The 11,910-nt window shown below is 41.6% G+C and overlaps 1 protein-coding gene across 1 annotated transcript in view; it reads left to right on the top strand.

Moving 5' to 3' along the window:
* The first annotated feature begins 689 nt into the window (after positions 1-689).
* The window catches only part of TXNDC12 (thioredoxin domain containing 12), a 32,803-nt gene continuing 21,582 nt past the window's right edge, over positions 690-11,910 (top strand). Inside the window, exon 1 of the mRNA XM_059374724.1 lies at positions 690-924. Within this exon, the coding sequence (XP_059230707.1) occupies positions 828-924 (97 nt within the window). The 5' untranslated portion in view covers positions 690-827. The remainder of the gene's footprint in view (positions 925-11,910) is intronic.

The following is an 11,910-nucleotide window of genomic DNA, read 5'->3' as shown; positions in this document are numbered from 1 at the left end:
CAGATTTAACCAGAAAAGCTTTACGCTTTAAATGCCTGCAGTGACTTTTGTTCTGGTTCCCCGAAGAGCTAGATCAGTTTTGCAATAAGAGATCCGAAGTTTGGTTTTCTCGGAGCTTGCATCAGTTGGTTGCATCATCCCTGAGTGGAAGAACTGCGGCTGCAAGGAAAAATAAGTCCAGCGCTGCTTCTCCAGCAGGAAAAGGGCATTCTTGTTAAGGCTCAAGACCAGGCACTGCAGAACAGGTTTGCCAGGTCTCGTGGCCCGGGCAGGAACTTAAGAATGAAATCCGGTTGTCTAGTCTTTTTTTTTTTTTTTTTTTTCAGAGCAAGAAAGGGGAGGCCAATGGCAACGCGCCCACTGTTGGGAACTGCTGACTTCACCGATCAATAATTAGCTCTGTGAATATTAAGTGCAGCGGTTCTTGGGGGGGAGGGGCTCGCTTGCAGGCCGACGCAAACAGCACTGGTTCTCCCGAGCCCTCTTCCCATACGCCACCCCTGCTATCTCCTCCACCTTTTCCCTCCCGGTCTTCCGACCGAACACCCAGAATTCAGGGGAAGCAGCTTGCGCTGGAGAGCAACTCCCACACCCTTCTACGTGATCTGCACCTTTAAACTTACTCCATCTCAAACCGGGCCCCGGAGGCACCACCCACATCCGTCTAACATCACTTCCTCCAGGGTTACGGAGGCGCGGGGAGGGGGGAGAATCTGGGAACGCGAGGGGTTGGGCTGAGCCGCACTTGGGGAACGGCGCGGACCTTCTGCTAAGCACTCTGGTCGTCGCCCGTCTGCTCAGCCCAGGGGCCCCGCGCATCTACTTCCATGGAGCTGCGGTCTCATCTCGGGGCCACCTGTTTGCTGGGCTTCAGTTTCCTGCTTCTCGTCACCTCTTCTGATGGACATATTGGGCTTGGAAAGGGTCAGACCAACTTCTTATCTTAATCTTTTCTCATACTGGGCCCAGCCCAGTATAACCCTCCTGTGCTAACACGATTCTCCTCCCGTTCTATCTCTTCGGCCACGCCAGGATTCTTACTATCCTCCCTAACCGCTCCTAGATTTGAGGATTTCTTGAGGGTAGGGAATAGCGGGTCTGGGGAATGTTGAGATGAGGGAGTTGTGCTGGAAGCCTCCCTAAATTCTTGGGTTGGAAGTAAGGAATGACCCTTCAATTAGGGAAAGCATGTTTAAGAGTCCAGCATACGTCCCTAGCACTTGGTAAGCCCTCAGGAACATTCAGTCACTTATTCCGGAAGAAATAGGGCCTCTGGACACCTGCATATACAGAGATCTTTCCTTGGCTCTGAGATCCCCACACTTACCTCTTCCCTGAAGAGTTGGGTTCTTGTCTCTTATGTACAGGTCTTGGGGAGACTGGGCCTTCCATACCAGGAAGGTGTGACTGGTATATAAAGAAAGGCCAGATGAAGGGTAGAAGTTCTGATGTTAGAGGGTAACTAACAATTGTCCTTGGTGTGCTTCAGTCAATGTATTTGAAGAAATTGTATTTTTTTTTAAAAGATTTTATTTATTTATTTATTTGACAGATCACAAGTAGGCAGAGGGGCAGGCAGAGACAGAGAGAGAGAGAGAGGAGGAAGCAGGTCCCCGCTGAGCAGAGGGCCTGATGCATGGCTGGATCCCAGGACCCTGGTATCATGACCTGAGCCGAAGGCAGAGGCATTAGCGCACTGAGCCACCCAGGCGCCCCAAGAAACTGTATTTTTTTGCGAAGGGAGGGAACGGTGGTTATGAATAGGGGATGGGAGGTGTGACCCCCTGCTCCATCCCCTTCCCTACATCTTCTTGAAGCTCTGGGTTTGTGCTTTTGCTAAGTGGAAGAGTGGTAGCATGGATTCCCTTCTCCCTCCTTTTTTTGTATGGACCTTACTGGATGGAATGATTCTGATGCAGCTCTGCTGTTTTAAATTCTTCTGTATCCTCCCTATTTGCATATTTATTGGTAGGTGGACATTCAGTGTACCTGAATATGGTCACTCCAGCAAATAATTAATTTTTGAACCCCTGCTGTATTCCAGGCACTGCCCTAGGCACTGGGGATATAGCAGTGGACAGGATGGATAAGGTTCCTGTTCTCACAAAGTTTATATTCAAGTGAGAGATACAGAGAGTGGACACATGAACAAGAACAAATTAAGAAGCAAGGTAATTTCCGCTAGGGATAAGTGCCATGAAGAAAATGAAACCGTGATGGAGTAGGATGGCTGGGGAGGTTAAGGGAGCCAGCATTACATGAGCTAGAAGCCAAAGAAGGCTTCTCTGAGAAGGTGATATGTAGGTTTCCATCTCAGTGATGAAACCGCTTGGTGAATTCTACTGGGCCAGAATGTTTTCAATACTGACAATCCCATTTTAAAACAGATTACTGTATATTTAGCACAAAATTGTAAGTACCAAGGGAGACAGAATGTGGTGTTAGGAATGTGAGTGTAGATTTGAGTTTTATTTCATTCTGCTATTGACCATGTGAAAGGCTTAGGACAAGTTGCTTAACCTTTCAAAGCTTGGTTCTTCATCTGCAAAATGGGCATAATAGTAACTACCTCGGATACTTAGCAACTAATTTATTACTGTTGGGTGTAGGCAGTATCTTGGAGTCACCTATTTAGTATCTTTATTCCTTGTTAGACATTAAGTCATGTGTGGTGGTTCCAATTGCCATTGCTGTATAATAAACTACACCCAAATTTAGTGGTGTGAGGATATCATTTTATTATGCTCATGATTCTGTGGGCCAGAAATTCAAACAAGGCATGGTGGGAAAGGTATGTCCCTTGGTTCTGTGTCTGGGGCCTCAGCTGAGCAGGTTACTTCTCCCTGTGGTCTTTCTTCAGGGATTAGGTGTGGGCTTCCTCCCGGTATGACAGTTGTATTCTGAGAGGGCCCGCCCCAAGAGAACAAAGAGGAAATGCGTTGCATTTTTGTCATCTGGCCTTACAAAGTCACATAGCATCGATTCTACTGTAAGGGCATGTTCAAGAGGAATGACACCCATGGAAGGAATATTGAGGTAACTTTGTAAGAAAAAGCACGTGGAGTGAGAGATATTATTGAAGTATAGTCTGCCACAGTAAGCTGGGACCATTTGTGTCTCATTCATGCTTAGGAAGAGTTGTCAGAAGAAGAAATGAATAGTACCTGATCATTGAGATCCCTGTCTTTTTTCAGCTTACAGTCTGAAGATTGTCAGACAAGTAAGCAAGCAATTGCGTAGACTGTGTATGTACTGGGAGCAGGGGAATACCCCGTAACTGTAGGCGGTGGAGGGGCGGGGACTTGAGGCAGGAGGGCTGTGTTGTGAGGATTAAATGAAAAAGATGATAGGCACTTCATATTATGTTACAAACTTAGAAAGTATTTAGTTAGTATTATTACGCCCTCCCAAGGGAGAGTATTTATTTGTTCTGAAAGGAATTAATAATTTTTCAAACTTTTGGTTTTTTGTGTTTCTTGGGTATTTCTTTGGAAATAAATTATAGCCCACCTCCTCCACCTCCCCAAAATGTGTTAGCTGAAGCAGGGTTCCTGAAAATCTTGATAGTTTGAGATTTATTCCCAAATGTTTCCAGAAGGTGGCCTGTTGGTTTGCAGAGAGGAGAGACTAAAAGACTCTACTTTTTCATTAAGAACAGGAAGTATGGTGGTGTACTGTGAGCACTGGATGGGAATCAGGAGGCCTGCTTTTTTTTTTTTTTAAAGGTTTTTTTTTTTTTTTTTAAGACTTTATTTATTTGACAGAGAGAGATCAGTAGGCATAGAGGCAGGCAGAGAGAGAGAGAGGAGGAAGCAGGCTCCCCGCTGAGCAGAGAGCCCGATGCGGGACTCGATCCCAGGACCCTGAGATCATGACCTTAGCCGAAGGCAGCGGCTTAACCCACTGAGCCACCCAGGTGCCCCAGGAGGCCTGCTTTTTAATGCTGGTCAGACCAGGTAGCCAGCTCTGGTCTTCCCTGGGGACTCTTTACTGAATGAGAGTATTAAACTATATATAATTCCAAAGAGTCCTTTCAGCTCTAACAGAATGTTCTCAAATACCGTTGACTCTTGAGCAACACAGGGGTTAGGCGTGCTGATCCCCCCACACTCCATATTCAGTCAGCATATAACTCCTCCAAAACTTTACTGATAGCTTTCTGTTGACCAGAAGCATTACCAATAACATAATCAATAACACATATTTTTATGTTATATGTTTTTATATAATAAAGTAGCCTAGAGAAAATATATTTATAGTACCGTACTGTAAAAAAAAAAAAATCCTTGTATAAGTAGATTCATGCAGTTCAAACCCATGCTGTTAAGGGTCAACTATAATTTTGTTGTTCTCTTTGTCATAAAAATTTGGAATATGTCACCAGTGGGGGAATTGTAATGACTAACATTTTCTGTACATTCACTATATTCCAGGCACTGTACTGTGCATTTTTCGTGTTTTGACTGGTTTAATCCTCATGATACCCTCTAAGATGGGTAATACTTTTTTTCATCATCCTCATTTCACAGATGAAGAACCTAAAATGGGGTAAGGAGTCGGGGGATCATACAGCCAGTAAATGGACTCTCTGGGATAGAAATCCCAGAGGTTGTCCTTTTAACCAGGACACCGTTCCTGCCTCTGACTGCAGAAACTCCTTTGAAGACTTCACAGGAGAAATGAGAAGGCTGTTAATGGGGGCCGTTCATGTGCTCTCCAGCCTGAAACAGAGATGGATGACTTTGTCAAGTCTCTGGAATAAAAATTTGGCACATCAGAAGTATTCACCTTCCACACTGTGCACAGTCACAATAACCCTATGGGATAATTTGTTAGTTATATTTTGCATTTGTGAAAATAGTCAGAGGATGGAACTAGGCTTCCAGCCCAGGTCTGCTCCACTGCAGAGAGACTCTCCTTTCTTGGCCACTGTGTTATTCTACCTCCCAGGTACAGTGTTGCTTGTTTTAGAAGCTTGGCTGCCAGCTCTGGCACTTGACCTTTTGTTTCATCAGCCCAGGAAGGGGTGGGTAATACTTTTCTGATTACATTCATGAAAACAATTTTAAGACGAAGGACTTGGGAACTCTGATGTGAATGCTGTGTTTAGAAGTGGTCCCTTTCCACTCCCTCCCTCCCTCGAAAATTAATGTTTTAGGGGAAGGGCAACTGGATGTGGGAGCCTTTAGCTTTGCAGATAGCGGCGTAAGGTAAGTGGCTGTGCATGTGACACTTGAGGAAATTGGACTGTCTTCCAGTGCTCCACGTTGGCATGTGTGTATGCATGGGTGGTGTCAGGGAAGTAGGTGATTTTTCTTTTTTTTTTTTTAAGATTTTACTTATTTATTTGACAGGGAGAGAGAGAGAGAGAGAGCACAAGCTGGGGGAGCGGCAGGCAGGAACAGGCTCCCTAATGAGCAAGGAGCCTCCTGCGGGGATTCAGTCCCTGGATCCTGGGATTATGACCTGGGCTGAAAGCAGACGCTTCACTGACTGAGCCACCCAGGCAACCAAAGTAGATGATTTTAGTAACAAGGTTAACAGTCTACCCCTTCAAGTTATTTTGAAAGGAAAACAAAAACACCTGGCTTTCTAGATCTGAAGCTGGTGTTTTCGTTCTTTTCTTTTCTTTTTTTTTTTTTTTTAAGATTATTTATTTATTTATTTGACACACAGAGAGAGAGAGATCACAAGTAGGCAGAGAGGCAGGCAGGGCGAGAGGGGGGAAGCAGGCTCCCCGATGAGCAGAGAGCCCGATGTGGGGCTCAATCCCAGGACCCTGGGATCATGACCTGAGCCAAAGGCAGAGGCTTTAACCCACTGAGCCTACCAGGCGCCCATGGTGTTTTCATTCTTTGTTGGTGAGGCCATATTCATTCATTTGTTCATTTAACCTTTGCTAAAGAGGCAGTATACTAGTGTGTGGTTAAAGTACAGACTCTAGAACTTTATCACCTAGGTTCTAATTCTAGTTCTGCCATTTATTGGCAGTGTAACCTTGGGCAAGCTGTTTAACTTCAGCTTCCATATCTGTAAAATGGGGATAATTAGAGTTTCTACCTCATAAATTTATTGTGAAGGTAAGATAATATATGTAAAAGCATAGAAAACAGTACCTGGCATATAATGAATGCTGTATGAATGTTAGTCATTACTAATAGTGTTGTTGTTATTATCATTGTATTATTGTGATTATCACAAAGTAAACATTCAAAAAATGATAGTGGTGATTACCACTATTATAAAAAATTCCAAAGTACTTAAAAAATTATTATTATTTATATTTGATTAATTAAAATATAATGTATTCTTAGTTTCAGAGGTAGAGTTCAGTGATTTATCAGTCTTATATAATACCCACTGCTCATTACTTCACATGCCCTCCTTAATGTCCATCACCTAGTTACCCCACCCTCCTAACCCCTCTCCCAACCCGCAACCCTCAGTTTGTTTCCTATGATTATTTTATGATTTGTCTCCCTCTCGTCTTGTTTTTTTTCCTTTCTTCCCCTATGATCCTCTGTTTTGTTTCTTATATTCCACATATGAGTGAGATCATATGATAATGTCTTTCTCTGATTGATTTATTTTGCTTAGCATAATACTCTCTAGTTCCATCCATGTCATTGCATATGGCAAGATTTCATTTTTTGATGGCTGAGTAGTATTCCATTGTGTGTGTACATAGATAGATAGATAGGTACACCATATCTTCTTTTAAAAAAAATTTTTTTATTAACATATAATGTATTATTAGCCCCAGGGGTACAGGTCTGTGAATTGCCAGGTTTACACACTTCACAGCATTCACCATAGCACATACCCTCCCCAATGTCCAACACCTAGCCACCCTATCCCTACCCTCCCACCCCCCAGCAACCCTCAGTCTGTTTTGTGAGATTAAGAGTCTCTTATGGTTTGTCTCCCTCCCTATCCCATCTTGTTTCATTTTTTCCTTCCCTATCCCCCACCCTGCCTCTCAAATTCCTCATATCAGAGGGATAATTGTCTTTCTCTGCTTGACTACTTTCACTTAGTATATTACCCTATACTTCCATCCATGTCTGCAAAAGTTAAGATTTTAGGTTTTTTGATGGCTGCAGAGTATTCCATTGTATATATATACCACATCTTCTTTATCCATTCATCTGTTGATGGACATCTAGGCTCTTTCCGTAGTTGGACATTGCTACTATAAACATTGGGCGCAGGTGCCCTTTTGGATCACTATATTTATATATTTGGGGTAAATACCCAATAGTGCAATTGCTTGGTTGTAGAGTAGCTCTATTTTTTACTTTTTGAGGAACCTCCATACTGTTTTCCAGAGTGGCTGCATCAGTTAGCATTCCCACCAACAGTGTAGGAGGGTTCCCCTTTCTCTGCATCCTCACCCAACATCTAGTTTCCTGAGTTGTTAATTTTAGCCATTCTGACTGGTGTGAGGTGGTATCTATCTCATTGTGGTTTTGATTTGTATTTCCCTGATGCCTAGTGATATATGGAGTATTTTTTCATGTTGGCCATTTGGATGTCTTCTTTGCAGAATATCTGTTCATGCCTTCTGCCCATTTCTTGATTAGATTATTTATTCTTTGGGTTTTTAGTTTGATAAATTCTTTATAGATTCTGGATACTAGCTCTTTATCTGATATGTCATTTGCAAATAACTGCTCCCATTCTGTCAGCTGTCTTTTGATTTTGTCAACTGTTTCCTTTGTTGTGTAAAAAGCTTTTTATCTTGATGAAGTCCCAGTAGTTCATTTTTGCCTTTGTTTCCCATTGCCTTTGGAGATGTGTCTAGCAAGAAGTAGCTGTGGCCAAGGTTGAAGAGGTTGCCGCCTGTGTTATACTCAAGGATTTTGATGGATTCCTGTATCACGTTTAGGTCTTTCATCCATTTTGAATCTATTTTTTTGTGTATGGTATAAAAAAATGGTGCAGTTTCATTCTTCTGCATGTGGCTGTCCAGTGTTCCAACACCATTTGTTGAAGAGACTTCTTTTTCCATTGAATTTTCTTTCCTACTCTGTCGAAGATTAGTTGACCAGAGTTGACCATTTCTGGGTTCTCTATTCTGTTTCAATGGGTCTAGGTGTCTGTTTTTGTGCCAGTACCTTACTGTTTTGATACTTACAGCTCTGTAGTAGAGCTTGAAGTCCAGAATTGTGATGTCACCAGCTTTGGTTTTCTTTTTCAACCTTCCTTTGGCTATTTGGGGTCTTTTCTGGTTTCTACAAAGTTTAGGATTATTTGTTACAGCTATGGAAAAAGTTGATAGTATTTTGATAGGGATTGCATTGAATGTGTAGATTGCTGTAGGTAGCTTAGACATTTTAACAATATTTGTTCTTCCAATCTGTGAGCATGGAACATTTTAATATTTCTTTGTATCTTCCTATCTTTCATGAGTATTGTCTAGTTTTCTGAGTACAGATCCTTTGCCTCTTTGGTTAGGTTTATTCCTAGGTATCTTGTGGGTTTTGGTGCAGTTGGTACAGATTGACTTCTTAATTTCTCTTTTTTCTGTCTCATTGCTAATATATAGAAATGCAGCTGATTTTTTTTTAAAGATTTTATTTATTTATTTGACAGATCACAAGTAGGCAGAGAGGCAGGCAGCAAGAGGGGAAGAGAAGCAGGCTCCCCGCTGAGCAGAGAGCCTGATTCAGGGTTCGGTCCCAGGACCCTGGGATCATGACCTGAGCCAAAGGCAGAGCCTTTAACCCACTGAGCCACCCAGGTGCCCTGAAATGTAGCTGACTTTATATCCTGCCGCTTTGCCAAATTCCTGTATGATTTCTAGCAATTTTGGGGTGGAGTCTTTTTGGGGTTTTCCACAGAATATCATGTCATCTATAAAGAGTGAGAGTGTACTCTCACTGGGTGGCTTAGTGGGTGCCCTGGGTGGCTCAGTGTGTTAAAGCCTCTGCCTTCGGCTCAGGTCATGATCTCAGGGTCTTGGGATCGAGCCCCGCCATGGGGCTTTCTGCTCATCAGGGAGCCTGCTTCCTCCTCTCTCTCTGCCTGCCTCTCTGCCTACTTGTGATCTCTGTCTATCAAATAAATAAATAAAATCTTAAAAAAAAAAAAAAGAGTGAGAGTTTGGCTTCTTTGCCAGTTCAGATGCCTTTTATTTCTTTTTGTTGTCTGATTGCTGAGGCTAGGACTTCTAGTACTATGTTGAACAACAGTGGTGAGAGTGGACATCCCTGTTGTGTTCCTGACCTTAGGGAAAAAGCTTTCAGTTTTTCCCCATTAAGAATGATATTCACTGTGGGCTTTTCATATGGCTTTTATGATATTTTATTCCTCTATCCTTATTCTGTGAAGAGTTTTAATCAAGAAAGCCTGCTATACTTTGTCATATGTATTTTCTGCATCTTTTGAGAGGATCATATGGTTCTTGTCCTCTATTTTATTTATGTAGTGTATCACATTGCTTGATTTTCAACATCACATGTTGAACCACCCTTGCAGCCCAGGAGTAAATCCCACTTGGTAATGGTGAATAATCCTTTTAACATATTGTTGGGTCCTGGGGTGCCTGTGTGGCTTAGTTGGTTAAGCATCTGCTTTTGGCTCAGGCCAGGACTAAGCCCCCGTTTTAGGCGCTCTGCTCAGTGGGGAGCCTGCTTCTTCCTCTGCTGCTCCCTTTCCTGTGTGCACACACTCTCTCTCTGTGTCAAATAAATAAATAAAACATTTAAAAAAAATGTACTGTTGGATCCTACTGGCTGATATCTTGGTGATAATTTTTGCATCATGTTCATCAGGGATCCGTAATTCTCCTTTTTGGTGGGGTCTCTGGTTTTAGGATCAGGGTAATTCTGGCCTCATAGAAAGAGTTTGGAAGTTTTCCTTCCATTTCTATTTTTTGAAACAGCTTCAGAAGAATAGGTATTGATTCTTCTTTAAGTGTTTGGTAGAAATCCCCTGGAAAGCCATCTGGTCCTGGACTCTTGTTTGTTGGCAGATTTTTTATTACTGCTTCAATTTCCTTGCTGGTTATGGGTCTGTTCAGACTTGCTATTTGTTCCTGGTTCAGTTTTGGTAAGTGTAAATACCAAAGTACCAGATTGCCTAATTTGTTGGCATATAGTTGTTCATAATATGTTCTTATAATTGATTGTATTTCTTTGGTGTTGGTTGTGATCGCTCCTCTTTCATTCATGATTTTATTTATTTGGGTCTTTTTTCTTTTTGATTGCCTGGGATTTATTGACCTTATTAATTCTTTCAAAGAACCAGCTCTTAGTTTTTTTTTTTTTTTTTTTTAATCTGTTCTGCTATTCTTTTGGTTTCTATTTCATTGATTTCTGCTTTAATCTTTATTATTTCTCTTCTGCTGGGTTTAGGTTTTATTTGCTGTTCTTTCTTCAGGTCCTTTAGGTGTAAAGTTAGCTTGTGTATTTGGGATTTTTCTAATTTTTTTGAGACAGTCTTGTATTGCAATGTACTTCCCTCTTAGCACTGCCTTTGCTGTATCCCAGAGGATACAGCAAATGTTTTTTCATTTTCATTCAAATGTTCATTCAAATTTTAAAAATTCTTCTTTAATTTCCTCATTCACCCATCTTTCTTTAGCAGGATCCTCTTTAACCGCCAAGTGTTTGAGTTCCTTCCAAATTTCCTCCTGTGATTGAGTTCAAGTTTCAGAGCATTGTGATCTGAAAATATGCAGAGAATAATCTCAGTCTTTTGTTATCAGTTAAGACTTGGTTTGTGACCCAGTATGTGATCTATTCTGGAGAATGTTCTATGTGCACTTGAGAAGAATGAGTATTCTGTTGTTTTAGGATGGAATGTTCTGAATATATCTGTGAAGTCCATCTGGTCCAGTGTGTCATTCAAAGCCCTTGTTTCCTGGTTGATCTTCTGGTTAGATGATTGTCCTTTGCTGTGATTGGGGTGTTGAAGTCCCCTACTATTAATGTATTATTATTAGTGTGTTTCTTTACTTTGGTTATTAATTGGTTTTTATAATTGGCTGCTCCCACGTTGGGGGCATAACTATTCAAAATTGTTAGATCTTATTGTTGGATAGACCTTTTAAGTATGATATAGTGTCCCTCTACATCTCTTACTACAGTTTTTCGTTTAAAATCTAGTTTGTCTGACATGAGGATTGCTACCCCAGCTTTCTTTTGAGGTCCATTACCATGATAAATGGTTTCCACCCCCTCACTTTAAATCTGGAGGTGCCTTTGGGTCTAAAAATGAGTCTCTTGCATACAGCATATCAATGGGTCCTTCATTTTTATCCAATCTGATACCCTGTGTCTTTTGATTGGGGCATTTAGCCCATTTACATTCAGAGTAACATTGAAAGATAGGAATTTAATGCCATTATATTACCTGTAAAGTAATACAAAGTATACCTGTTACTGTAGATTGTCTCTGTTCTTTTCTGGTCTGTGTTACTTTTGGACTCTCTCTTCACTTAAGGGATCCCTTTTAATATTTCTTGCAGGGCTGGTTTAGTGATCACAAATTCTTTTAGTTTCTGTTTGTCCTGGAAGCTTTTTATCTCTCCTTCTATTTTGAATGACATCATTACTGGATAAAGTATTTGTGGCTCATATTTTTCTCATTCAGCATCCTGAATATATCCTGCCGGTCCTTCCTGGTGTGCCCGGTCTCTGTGGTTTGGCCTACTGCTGGTCGAATGTTTCTAGGTTACGGACCTCTTGTCCCGAGCTGCTTTCAGGATTTTCCCGTTGTCTCTGAGATTTGCAATTATATGTTAGGGTGTTGACCTATTTTTTTTTTCTAATTTTTGAGGGGGGTTCTCTGTGCCTCCTGGACTTGCATGCCTGTTTCCTGCCACAGATTAGAGAAGTTCTCTGCTATAATTAGCTTCAGTATACCCCCCTTTCACTTTCCTATTCTAGGATCCCAATTATTCTA

This window comes from Mustela nigripes, chromosome 14 (assembly GCF_022355385.1).
Source record: "Mustela nigripes isolate SB6536 chromosome 14, MUSNIG.SB6536, whole genome shotgun sequence".
Classification (NCBI taxonomy): Eukaryota; Metazoa; Chordata; class Mammalia; order Carnivora; family Mustelidae; genus Mustela; species Mustela nigripes.
Note: the sequence above shows the minus strand (reverse complement) of the source record. Positions and strands in the feature narration are given on the sequence as shown.